This window comes from Amaranthus tricolor, chromosome 11 (assembly GCF_026212465.1).
Source record: "Amaranthus tricolor cultivar Red isolate AtriRed21 chromosome 11, ASM2621246v1, whole genome shotgun sequence".
Lineage (NCBI taxonomy): Eukaryota > Viridiplantae > Streptophyta > Magnoliopsida > Caryophyllales > Amaranthaceae > Amaranthus > Amaranthus tricolor.
Window position 1 is genome coordinate 13,379,949 of NC_080057.1, and position 13,539 is coordinate 13,393,487.

At 33.5% G+C, this 13,539-nt stretch overlaps 3 protein-coding genes across 3 annotated transcripts; all 3 read left to right on the forward strand.

Annotated features, from left to right (window-relative positions):
* Positions 1 to 1,144: 1,144 nt before the first annotated feature.
* On the forward strand, positions 1,145 to 5,160 carry LOC130826840 (uncharacterized). The gene is made up of 2 exons (XM_057692435.1): positions 1,145 to 1,363; positions 3,472 to 5,160. Exon 2 carries the CDS (start codon positions 4,138 to 4,140, stop codon positions 5,110 to 5,112), a length of 975 nt encoding a protein of 324 aa, XP_057548418.1. The 5' UTR covers positions 1,145 to 1,363; positions 3,472 to 4,137; the 3' UTR covers positions 5,113 to 5,160.
* A 52-nt stretch (positions 5,161 to 5,212) lies between these two features.
* LOC130826839 (uncharacterized) lies at positions 5,213 to 8,184 on the forward strand. The gene is made up of 6 exons (XM_057692434.1): positions 5,213 to 6,442; positions 6,562 to 6,833; positions 6,939 to 7,141; positions 7,446 to 7,538; positions 7,627 to 7,764; positions 7,853 to 8,184. Exon 1 carries the CDS (start codon positions 5,275 to 5,277, stop codon positions 6,430 to 6,432), a length of 1,158 nt encoding a protein of 385 aa, XP_057548417.1. The 5' UTR covers positions 5,213 to 5,274; the 3' UTR covers positions 6,433 to 6,442; positions 6,562 to 6,833; positions 6,939 to 7,141; positions 7,446 to 7,538; positions 7,627 to 7,764; positions 7,853 to 8,184.
* Positions 8,185 to 8,811: 627 nt separating this feature from the next.
* Positions 8,812 to 11,082, forward strand: LOC130826841 (uncharacterized). Its single transcript, XM_057692436.1, has 7 exons — positions 8,812 to 8,946; positions 9,043 to 9,424; positions 9,511 to 9,696; positions 9,815 to 9,925; positions 10,017 to 10,101; positions 10,216 to 10,314; positions 10,770 to 11,082. The coding sequence occupies exons 2-5, from the start codon at positions 9,072 to 9,074 to the stop codon at positions 10,045 to 10,047; spliced, it is 681 nt and encodes a 226-aa protein (XP_057548419.1). The 5' UTR covers positions 8,812 to 8,946; positions 9,043 to 9,071; the 3' UTR covers positions 10,048 to 10,101; positions 10,216 to 10,314; positions 10,770 to 11,082.
* Positions 11,083 to 13,539: the final 2,457 nt, after the last annotated feature.

Sequence of the window (13,539 nt, forward strand, 5' to 3'; positions counted from 1 at the left end):
ACAAGACAAGCGAAGGTTAAGCTATTTTATGCGCGAAAGTGCCATAAACGCTTAAAAACCCTTAACATCGTAACTTAGCACGTAATTTCAAGCATATGACTATGATTTTTAATTCTAAACATTTCAAAACAATAATATACACCAAATAGTGATGTGTGCAAATTTTCTTGCAAAACGAACCAAGTGTGACCTACTTTATGCGCGAAAGTGCCAAAAACGCTTAACGCAACTTAGCACTCAATTTCACTACTACAAAAAAGGGAAAAGGGAACATGTATAAAGAGAATTCCTAAATAGAAAAGAGATCTCTTAGATCAAAGAAAGCAATTTTTTAACATAGCAGTTCTCTTTGTTAAAAGGGAACATGCATAAAAAGAACTCCTAAATAGAAAAGAGATCTCTTAAACCAAAGAAAACAATGTTTTAACATAGCAGTTTTCTTTGTTAATCTCTTTGACCCACTATTTGACCAAAGAGAACTCCTTAATTTTCTAGTAGTAAGTTCTCTTAATTTTTCTTAAAAATTTCACAACAAAAAACCGCCAAATTGAAAATAATATGAAAATTTATTTTGTCCCAAAGAATATGCAATTGAACCACCGTTCATAGCACTGTCCCTAGTTTTCTTCGACAACCTTTTTCCCCCAAAATTAATCTTCAAAAATTCTTCAAATTATCAATAATCGCTACTATCATCAACAATTGTCAGTAGTTTGACGCGATTATTATACTTAACAACTGGTTATCTTTGTGAAATTTACGTGATTGATTTTGTGAAATTTATGCGATTTATTAGAGCATTTTGAGAGTAATTTGATTGGAAAAACTGTTAGGGTTTATGTTTAGGGTCTTTGTTTAACTCAAATGAGATTTTATTTGTTTAGGGCCTTTCACGGGCCCGTCGTCATCGTTAAAGATAACTTCCTCACCCCTTAAAATAATTTCCCGGTATAACCCAATTTTTTACAACAAATAATTTAGTTGTTATAACTAAATAAATAATTCGTAATTGTATATATTGTTGCAAAAAACATTAAAATATACAGATATAATAAAGTGGTTGAAAAAACCGTGTAATAAATTTTTGTTTTCATTTCCCTCGCTCTCTAATCAAAACCCCATTCCCTCACAATCCTTCCCCATTTCCCTCCCAATTAAGAAACCCACTAAACACATTCCCTCACAAACCCGATTACTTCACAAACTCCATTCCCGGCCGCACACCATAGCGCAGCGATTGCCGCCTGCACACCGGAGCGTTTGCCGCCTGCAAACCGGAGTTTCAGCCGCCTTCTGCACACTGGTGCTGCCGCTACGCTGCAGCGTTGAACCCTTCAGTCACAACTCAAATAACCCACGACAGGTAGTTTTTTTTTTGCCTTTTTTTTCTTTGAATTTCTTGTTCTTATTTCCTGTTGATTCCCTCAATTTATGGGTTGTTCTTTGAATTTCCTGGGCTTTGTTGTAATTATCAGATTAATGTATGTGTATTTCATCAGTTTCTCGATTTTGTTTATCGATTTTGTTTATCAGATTAATGTATGTTGTTTATCAGATTTTGTTGATTCCCTCAATTATCAGATTAATGTATGGATTTTGTTTATCGATTTTTATTTAATCATTGATTGATTTTTATTTATAGGTATTTTTATTTATTGATTTTTAGTTTCATTTCAATTCCTAAATTATTTTTAGTTTCTTTTTTAATGCTGAAGATTTTTGTGTTGCCTTCGGATGCTGTTGTTGTTGTTGTTTCTGATAATTCTGCTGCTCTTCATTGCTCTTTAAATTATGTTTTCCTCTATATGGAGTTGGACATAATGATTCTGCTTCTGATCTTCCACTTGTTGATAATCTTCCTACTCTCCCAACCTCCATTAAAATTCTTTTCTTTTCTATGGATAATTATTATGAAAACTAGTAATTAATTAAAATGCTATATAATGACATTATTATTTATAACCTGGTTTGATCTCCTATCTTTTGTCTTCAATAGTTAATGAAGAGAAAGAAACAAAGCATGTTGAAAGTGAAATAAAACAGGAGCCTCGTGTAGTGTGGATTCCTGGATTCTTGTAGGGTAAGGGCAAAAATAAAACACAGGCAGTGAACTGTAGGACTAGGACGGACTTACTCTAGGACTGTTCAGTATGCAGAAGATGCTTGCATTATGTAGCATAAGTATTAATAGTAGGACTACTAGTAGTGTTGGACCTGTTGCTTGTACGTTTATGTCATTATCTAGATTCTAGGCTATGTTTTTGTCAACGTTTTTCTTCTTAACTGCTAGCTATTATTAGGAATACTTATTAGTAGAGGTGTACAAAATCGAATACCAGGTCGATTCGAATACTTGATTTTTTGAATAGTGAAGATCACAATCCGGTTTCGGTCCGAAAGACCGGATATCCGGTTTAAATTCGGATCGGATACTAGATATCCGGTTTTCAAATTTTTGAATTTTTTTTTTCTTTTTTAAACAATTTTACATTGTGTTTCCATATAAATATTTAATCTCACTTCGTTTTCCTTTTTAAACTTGAATACAAATCAATTTGGAAATATGATTGAATTTTCAAAAGTCTAAATTAATTAACAATAAATTAATTATACAACTTACTTATTACTCCCTCCACACTAATATAAATGTCCCATTTTCTTTTTTGACAAATAGGGGATTTTGGGCTAAATTTTTTGTGTTTTCGTTGAACGTGGTAGCAATATATTTGTAAGTTTGGTTTCTATTTGGCATCTTTTCGATGTGGTTTGATTTGCACTTGGTGCATTATGCATGGAGAGCTTGTTTGAATATATTTCATAAGTTTATATGATTTGAAAATTATTTTAACAATAATGGAACAAAAACAATAAAGTGTAGCAACAATGAAACAAAAAAATCCCTTGGGTTGCTCACGACCTTAGTTTTTGAAAATGTTGTGATTCAATGGAAGTAGATTAAATATTGAAATATTTTCCCTTCAATGATGTTTTGATGCATATATTGTGTTCTTCATGTTTAAATTAGCTTGAGTAGTCTCAAGGGAATTCTAGGATGTTTAACGGTATTTTCTCTTTTTTGCTTCACATTCTATTTTGTTTTGATGTGCAATTATGTTTTGTCTTGTTTTGTGGTACGTATTTGCTTCTGGGTCAAACAGAGAGAAAGACAAATGTACTTTCCATGTTCTTCATGTACAGGGCTATTTCGACAGCAATATATGCTCTTGTAACCAGTTTTGGATTTGATTCTTGATGGTTTGTTAACCTTCTTATGTTTATTTCTTTGCTTGATTGATCTTAGGTTTTTCTCCTAACAACTAGTATTGCCTAGATAATGACCGACATGATAACATAGTAGTCATATGCCTTTTTTTTGTTAATTAATTCTTCTTGTAGTTTATATGAATGCATTAGATAATCATGGAATATTTTTCTTTTCCTTTACATTGTGTTCAATTTTTTGGTGCATAGAAATGGATCGTAGTTGGATATCAACAACAAAGTCGGGTGACCCTAAATATGTTGCGGGTGTTAGATAATTTGTGAATTTTGCTGTTAAGAATAGTCAATTGAGTTCTAAATTACCTTGTCCGTGTTATATGTGTCATAACTTAATGCATCATAGAGTTGATGAAATTCTCAAACACTTAAATAAATGGGCATTTGATAGAACATACACCAGTTGGATATGGCATGGTGAACCAAAGGAAATATCTTCAACAAGTAGTAGTACTAGATATGATGTGCCGGAAGATTATACGGATGAGGGTGATAGACTAGATGACCTATTACGTGAAGCTGCTAGTAGTGCTCCTGAAAAACCAGAAATATTTGAGAGTTTGGTTCATGATTCTGAAACACCCCTGTATGCTGGCAGTAAGCATTCAAAACTGTCTAGTGTACTTAGGTTATATAATATGAAAGCAGGAAATGGTTGGAGTGATAAGAGTTTTACTCAACTGCTTGAATTTTTGAAAGAGGTACTTCCTGATGATAATGTCCTTCCTAAGGGAACTTATGAGGCGAAAAAAATATTATGCAAAATGGATTTGCAATATGAAAAAATACATCCTTGTCCTAAAGATTGCATATTATTTAGAAATGAGCATGAATCGTTGAAGACTTGCCCGGTATGCAATGCCTCACGGTAATTCAAATACCCATAGTACTTGGCCGGTAATTTTAGTGACTTACAAATTACCTCCTGAGTTGTGCATGAAAGGAAAGTACATGATGTTGTCAATGATAATTTCTGGGCCAAAGCAACCAGGAAATGACATCGATGTGTACCTAACTCCTCTAGTTGAGGATTTGATATTGTTGTGGGAAAAAGGTGTAGACGTTTATGATGCACATCGAAATGAAAATTTCAATTTGCGGGCATTATTGTTCACTACCATTCAAGATTATCCAGCTTATGGCAATCTCTTAGGATATACGGTCAAAGGAAAAACAGCTTGCCCTATATGTGAGAATGGTACCGAAGGGAAGTGGTTATCAGCATCTGGTAAAATGGTTTTTATGGAATATCGTCACTACCTTCCAGAAGATCATCCTTATCGTAAGCAAAAAAAGGTTTTTAATGGGGAACAAGTATTTGAGAAACGTCCAAAGATCTTGATTGGTGAACAAGTGTTTAAAAAGGTGAAGGACATCCAAATTACATTTGGTAAGAAAAAGGAACACAAAGATGCAATTCCTTCGAAGGGGTACAAGAAGTGTTCAGTATTATGGCGTCTGCCTTATTGGATATTCCTCTTTGTGAGGCATTCTCTTGATGTGATGCACATTGAGAAGAATGTGTGTGATAGTGTAATTGGTACTTTGTTGAACATCCCCGGTAAGACAAAAGACGGAGTTAAAGCTAGAGCGGACTTGAGGGAACTTGGAATTAGAGAAGAACTCCATGTCGTTGAGTTGAATAATAAGAAACGAAAATATCTACCTCCGGCAGCTTATACGTTATCTAGAAAAGAGAAAATTGAAATTTGTGAAAGTTTGGCCGGAGTTAAAGTTCCTGAGGGTTATTCTTCTAATATTCGTAACCTTGTGTCAATGGAATATTTTAAGCTTGTGGGTCTTAAGTCTCATGATTGTCATGTTTTGATGTAACATCTTTTACCAGTGGCCATTCGTTCTATTTTACCTAAAAAAGTCCGTTATGCGATCATTAGGCTCTGATCTTTTTTCAATTTTATATACAGTAAGGTAATTGATCTTACTGACTTGGATATTTAGGAGAAGGAGATTGTCATTATTCTTTGCCAATTACAAATGTACTTTCCTCCATCTTTCTTCGATGTTATGGTTCATCTAACTGTTCACTTAGTTATGGAGATAAAACTTTGTGGTCCAGTGTATTTAAGAAATCAGTGGGCTTTTGAAAGACAAATGAGAACATACAAGGGATATGTAAAGAATGCTTATCGACCTGAAGCCTGCATTGCCGAGCGACATCTTTATGATGATGCGATGACATATTGCAACAAGTATTTGAAGAATGTGAAGATGGTCGGGATTCCTGAGTCTCGACATAGTGGACGACTTGATGGGAAAGGGACTATAGGTAAGACACAACTCGATATGTCTCCTGATAAACTGCATATGGCACATACATATATTCTCCATAATGAAGATGAAGTGGTACCATATATTGGAAAACACATGGCTCACTTGAGAAAGAATCGACGTAAGGTAGCTGAAAAGGCTTTAACCATTGAGCATAATAAAACATTTTCTAAATGGTTTAAAGATCAAGTGATGAATGAACTCAAGGATTCCTCAAACTCTATTTCCAATCGACTCAAGAGTTTAGCATATGGACCACATTTCAATGCCTCCTTTTATGCAGCATATGTCATTAATGGCTGCACATTCTACACCAGATCCCAAGATGAAATCAGTACTATGCAAAATAGTGGGGTAACTGTTGAAGCTGAAGCTATGCATTTTTCTAGTGCTAAAGACAAACGCCCAAGCTACAGCAAGATGCAATATTATGGAGTAATTGAAGAGATATGTGAACTGCAGTACTTTGATTTTTCAGTTCCTCTTTTTGGGTGCAATTGGGTTGACAGCAAGAGCATTGTCACAGATGATGTAGGTTGTACATTGGTTAATTTAAGCAAAATTGGTCATAAGGAAGATCCGTTCGTACTAGCAAGTCAAGTAAAACAAGTGTTTTATATGACGGACCCAAGTGACAAGAGGATGTCTGTGGTTATAACACCAAGGTCTCGTATTGCCATATATGACGTTGATGAAGATATTACATTTGAGGAGAAAACTTTGACAAAATTCATTGAATTTGAGGATGATATAGATGACAATCCATCAACGTATGTACGGGAAGACCATGACGAAGGGATTTGGGTTGAAGAAAAAACCATTGAGGGAAAATCCCAAAAGCGTCGTCGTACATCAAAAACTTAAGAAGATTGAGGTTTGTTTTATTAATTAGAATTTTATTAGATACATATACACTCTATCGTATACCTATTTTTATTTTAAGTCCTTAATGTTTTTTTCCTGAATTCTATCAAATCGTTTTACTATGTGCAGGCTAATGGCAGATAAGAAAAAATCTATACTTGCTAAGCGAGTACGTGATGAAGCAACAACTGATGAGAATGATAGTGATGATGGTGATCACAGGGGTCGTACTGTACTTGCAGTTGGAATGGACTAAGAAACCTGAAATTCCATGTGGTGAACATAAAACTACCTTCTGCTCATACATAGGTATTATTGCTCGTGAAAGAGTCAATATTAATTACAAGGACTGGTCTGATCTTCGGGAACAACTCCTTGACGAAGTGTATGAATTCATAGCTGTAAGTATAATTACATTCATAATGTTATTTGAAATATTTTATTACAGTTAGAACCTTCAATTTTCATGTTATAATTGGTTCTTTAAATTTGAATATTACAGAAAGGGTTTGTGGTACTCGAACATCGTAAAAATTGGATTTTGTCACGAGCTGGAACTCGTTGGAGAGCTTGGAAAGCTAGATTAAGGAAGAATTGGTTGTATAGATCTACAGGCATCATAAGAGAAAAGCCACCAAAGGCTTATCCGTGGATACTTCAAACAGATTGGGACAAATTCATCAAGTATTGTACATCCAAGGAGTTCAAGGTTAGCTTTTGTATATATGAATATATCTGAACTTGTGAATTTATGTCAGTAAGTAAAGTGAATAAATAGGTGATTAACACTAAAGTGGATAGCTAGTTCTGATATTTTAAGAACTAGTGAATAAGTAGTGAATATATGACAGTAACTTTGGGATAAATTGCATTTAACAATAATATGCATGATGATTAGTGTTTTTTGTACAATCAACTCGATCCACTTTATTGTTATTTCTACAGTTTACTCAATCCATTTGATAACGAAGTTTATAGTCATATGTATTAAGTGATTTATACTTTTGGCGAAGGAATTAAGCGAAACTAATAGAAAAAAGGCAAATTTGAAGACATCTAGCTATCGAGGAGGGCGACTTGGGTATCAACATTTTGAGAAAGAGCATGTAAGTCTCACATTTGTCCACAAAAAAACAAGCTGATTTAACTTGTTGAAATCAAACAACAATTTAATACTATTTTCTCCAAATGTAGGAAAAAGAGCTAGATGAACAAGGGGTTCATCTTGATCAAGTTCCTAGGCATTGGACTTGGATAAGAGCTCATTCTCATGTGAAAGACGGAGTTATTACCTTTAAGAATCCATCCGATTTAGCAATAGCTAAGGAAATTGTAAGAGCTAAGCCCATTACAATTTTGCTAAATGTTATGTTAACACCAATTTTTCACAATGCATTTTATTTTTGTTTGTTGATGTTAGCAAGCACTGGAAGCTCAACAAAATAACGGAGAGATAGTTGCTGAAGGAAGAAATGACATTTTAGCAAAAGTTATTACGAAAAAAGAGCATGGTGGTTGTGTAAGAGCCGTTGGATCAGGCATAACAAATAAGGAGTACTTTGGCTTCAACAAACCAGCACCACCTAAATAATTACACTCTGTAATCAATCGTATGCACACAAAAATGATGGGCATGGAGAAAAATCAGAATTATATGATGTCTTTTATAATGACGTGTTGTCAATTGAATCAAGAGCAATTGTGTGACTTCATGACAAAATTTGGTGATTATGTTGGCCAGGGAATGGGTGGTGGTAAGGATTTTGAGTCTGATTCCCATCTTAGTGATTCTACTAGACAAAAAGAAAATAGTGGTAATGGTGGAAAAGGATCAAGTTTTATGCCATTTGCAAGTTTAGGAGTTCAAGATGTTCAATTTGAACTTGTAACTAGTAGCGGTGGTGACATTGTTGACAATGAAGCAAGGAAAGACTTTATTACAAATGAAGAGCATGATAATAGTGAGGAGCATGGATCTGAAAAGGAACAGGTTCATGAACCAGCAGGTATAAAAGATCATCATACTAACATTGATGATTGTGAACCATATGTTGTTCAATTGCCTGATTCCGAAGCGCAACCCACACCTTACAATTTTCAAACTTCTCCTTTTATTGAGGTATATCCTTATTCATGAGAGTTTTACTTAGATTAAATAAATATGTTACTTTATATTATAATGATAGATTAAATTTATAATAATTTTAAACTACTAACTTTATATGATTATAAATGTTTCATGATGAATAGGGATGGAATGATTGTTACTTGGGGCTAGAGGGAGATGAAGGGATAGATATTGTTGCCATGGCACAGGTTTATATACCGAAAGCAACAGAAATTGTGAAGAATCATGGGGCCCCTATGCCAAGTGGTCATTATCGAGTCAATATTCAGACGGATATCAAGCCTAGTGCACTTTTGCCATATCCTAATGAGGAAATGATACTAGTTTGTCAAGCTAAGAAATCTTTTATTCCTTGGCCGTGTCACTTCATTTTCCCATTTCCCAGTGTAAGTACTCCTTAGTAGCATGGTATAAGTTTGTAGACATAATTCATATTATGTTTTGCAAACTAATTGTTATTATCTCCTTGTTTTCAAATTAAGGATGTACAAAGTAAGATGCAAACAATTCTATGTCAGAATCTCAAAATTCACCTTCATCCTATTTTCAAACTAAGGATGAAGCTGCACAGCAAGATGATGGAAACAAACTCATCTCACCATCTCCGAAATCACCTTCATCAATTTCATCATCAAATCGGAAGTACCAAATCACAGATAAAGATCGTGCCAAGCTGACCACAAACTTGGTAAAAAGTTTTAAATTTGAAGCTTTAGCAATGAGAAAAAGTGAAGAACAAATCACTATAGAAATACCAGACTTTGTGTTCGGCAATAAGCATACTGTTGACATTGATTACATAAACATGCTTGATTGGTGTTATCAACGAGAAGTAGGAGTAGGGCACCTTTCAATTTTTATGAAGTCAGTAACTTAAAACTCCATTTTTTTATTTTTTATTTTTAAAGTTATAATTTATTTATTATTTTATTTTTCTTATGATTTGCAAGGTATTTGAATGAATATTGTCAAGAAGAAGGTATCTCTGGAATGTATGGTTTTTGTGATGCTAATATGCTTTCTCCATTATCACCAATAGAGAAAGAAGAGGATCGATCTAACTACTTGGCTAGCATTTTCGTATGTAATAATGCTAAGAAAAAAAACCAATTATTCATGGCACCTTATTACGAAAAGTAAGTGACAAAATTTTTGTTGTGGTTGTCTTATATTATTATAATAATGTTTTTTTTTTATCAAAAGAATCCCCTTTAGTGATATTGATTTGCAAGTATGAATGCTATCTTTGTGTAGTCGGCATTGGATGTTATCAATTATTAGTCCATGGAAGGGATTGGTTTATTGGTTAGATCCTGCTGGTGTAGAAAATAAAGTGCGTGAAAATGCTCGTAAAATTATTTATGAGTAAGTACTATACTATTGCATCGTAAATGGTGTTACTTTGATATATTATTTAGGTTCTATCTATTTAATCATTTTATATGTAAATGACTAGGGGGCTTGTGAAGTTTAGCATGGTCCATTGAAAGGATCTCAAAAAAATTAAAAAGAATCCTAAAGTTGGTTGGAACAAACTAAAAGTAAGGTTCTTTTATAGTAATTTTTTTTTTTGTTTAGACATGTTCTAAACTTATGACAAATTCTATGTTCTAATTATTTTTTCATCGTTTGTTTGTTTTGATTTCTTGTAATAGTGTCCTCGTCAACCTCAAGACGCCAAATACTGTGGATATTATGTATGCCGTTATATGCTTGAGACTATTGAAAGTAGGCAACAATTGATTTTGGATGAGGTAAGTATTCGTCAAAAATTTTTATCAAACATTATGATATTGGTATTGAAACACAATGACATTTGGATATAATATTGATGGATTGGATTTTCGGCATCAATGTTCACGTTCTCTTTCGTGGCTGCAATTTATAGGTCTTATGATTACATGTTGTGATGTTTCTAGCTGCAATTTATATCACCCCTGATAGAAGTATTATAGATTAGGAGAGTGTGATTCAAAGTTGACATTTGTTTGACATATTTTATTTATGGGCAGTTGATTTTTTTGGGAATATATTATTTGATTAGTTATTGAGACAGGTTATGATGTATTTCATTGTTTCTCAATTTGGGGTTGTCCTAGATACAAGGGAGACACTACCGAAATTTTCGCTCAAATTTTTGTTATTTGACACATATTGTTGCAATAATTTGGGTTAGTAAAATTTTTAATGTATTATTAATGTCTTGCAGTTTTCCCCTGGGGCTCCTTCAACTTATTCTCAGGAGAGCATTGATCAAGTTCGAGATTTATGGATTTCTTACGTTGTCAAACATAGGCAACAAAAATTGGAGAAGGAAGCAGAAGATTTGGATGATGTGTTATAAGGTTATATCGATGGAAATTATTAAAGATTAGAATTCATGAAGAATTTTGATGACATTTGACTTTTGGAATAAGATAATTGTATAGTTGAATTATAGTCTATATATATGATGAAATGGTTTATAATTTTTGCTGTTGGTATAGCATGTATGAACGCGTATATTTAATGGTTTATATGGATTAGTACAAATTATATCGTATTGGTATTTTTATTAATTAATTATAGGTCTTTTGTCGTATAAATGGTGGTTTAGAAATAAAAGGAAATTGCAACAGTATGGCTTTTTTGTTAGTAGCTATTGGCGGGCGCAAAGAGAACACCTTCAGTAATTGCTAGTTTTCTTTGGTAAGAGAAAAAAGAGAATATCTCCCTTAAACAGGTGTTCTCTTTGGTGGGGTTGTAGAAATTTTTTACAAGTAGCAAAGAGAACACCTCCATAAGGTGCAAGTTTTCTTTAATGTGAAGAAAAGAGAACGCCTATTTGTTCCACATGTTCTCTTTTATTTTACTTAAGAAAACACTAAAAAAGGGGCGTTCTCTTAAGCTAAGAGAACTGTGACATTGAGAACGCTCCTGAGGAGTTCTCTTAGCCATATTTGAGGCGTTTTCTTTTCCCTTTTTTGTAATTTCAAGCATATGACTATGGTTCTTAATACTAGCCATTTCCAAACAATAATATGTACCAAATAATGTTGTGTGCCAAGTTTCGTGCTACACAATCCATGTTTCAGCTATTTTATGCGCGAAAGTGCCAAAAACACATAAAAACACTAAAAATCGAAACTTACAGCGTAATTTCAAGCACATGACAATGATTTTAAATTCTAACTATTTCAGCAAAATTATATACACCAAATAATGTTTTGTGCCATGTTTCGTGCTAAACAAACAGAGTCTGAGCTAGTTTATGTTCAAAAGTGCCAAAAATACTTAAAAACCCTTAAAATCGCAACTTAGCATGTAATTTCAAGATTCTGACCATGATTTTCAATATAACCAATTCAGCACAATAATATATACCACATAATGTTCTGTCCAAGTATCGTGCAAAACAAACAAAGTTTGAGTTACTTTATGCGCGAAAGTGCCAAAAAAGCTTTAAAACCCTTAAAATTGCAACTTAGCACGTCATTTCAAGCATATGACTATGATTTTCAGTTCAAACCATTTCAACACAATAATATATACCAAATAGTGTTGTGTGCCAAGTTTCGAGCAAAACAAGCCAAGTTTGAGCTACATTATGCGCGAAAGTGCCAAAAACGCATAAAAACTCTTAAAATCGCAACTTACCACGTAATTCCAAGCATATGTCAATTGATTTTCAAATCTAACCATTTCAACACAATAATATATACCAAATAGTGTTGTGTGCCAAGTTTCATGGAAAACAAACCGAGTTTGTGGTACTTTATGCTCGAAAGTGAAAAAAAACGCTTAAAAACCCTCAAAATTGCAACTTAGCACGTAATTACAAGCATATGACTATGATTTTCCATTCTAAGTATTCAAATCAATAATATACGCTAAATAGTGTTGTGTGCAAAGTTTCGTGCAAAAGAAACCAAGTGTGACCTACTTTATGCGCGAAAGTGCCAAAAACGCTTAAAATCGCAACTTACCGCGTAATTTCAAGTATATGTCTATGATTTTCAATTCTAACTATTTCAGCAAAATAATATATACCAAATAGTGTTGTGTGCCAAGTTTCATGCAAAACAAACCCCGTTTGAGCTACTTCATGCTCGAAAGTGCCAAAAACGCATAAAAACTCTTCAATTCAAAACTTACCACGTAATTTCATGCATATGACTATGATTTTCAATTCTAACCATTTCAACACAATAATATATACCAAAAAGTTTTGTGTGCCAAGATTCATGCAAAACAAACCACGTTTGAGCAACTTTATGCGTGAAAGTGCCAACAACGCTTAAAAATGCTTAAAATCGCAACTTACCACGTAATATCAAGCATATGTCTATGATTTTCAATTCTAACCATTTAAACACAATAATATATACCAAATAGTGTTGTGTGCTAAATTTCGTACAAGACAAGCGAAGTTTAAGCTATTTTATGCGCGAAAGTGCCAAAAACGCTTAAAAACCCTTAACATCGTAACTTAGCACGTAATTGCAAGCATATGACTATGATTTTTAATTCTAAACATTTCAAAACAATAATATACACGAAATAGTGATGTGTGCAAAGTTTCTTGAAAAACGAACCACGTGTGACCTACTTTATGCGCGAAAGTGCCAAAAACGCTTAACGCAACTTAGCACTCAATTTCAAGTATATCACAATGATTTTCAATTATAAAAATTTAAACACAATAATATATTCCAAATAGTGTATTGGGCCAAGTTTCTTGCAAATCAAACAAAGTATGACCTACTTTACGCGCCAACGCGCCAAAAACACTTAAAAACCTTCAAAATTGCAACTTACCACGTAATTTCAATCAAGTGACCATGATTTTTAATTCTAGGCATTTCAACACAACAATATATATCCCAAATAGTGTTGTGTGCTATGTTTCGTGCAAAACAAACAAAGTTTTGGCCACTTTAAGCGCGAAAGTGCAAAAAACGCTTAAATAACCTTAAAATCGTATCTTACCTCGTAATTTA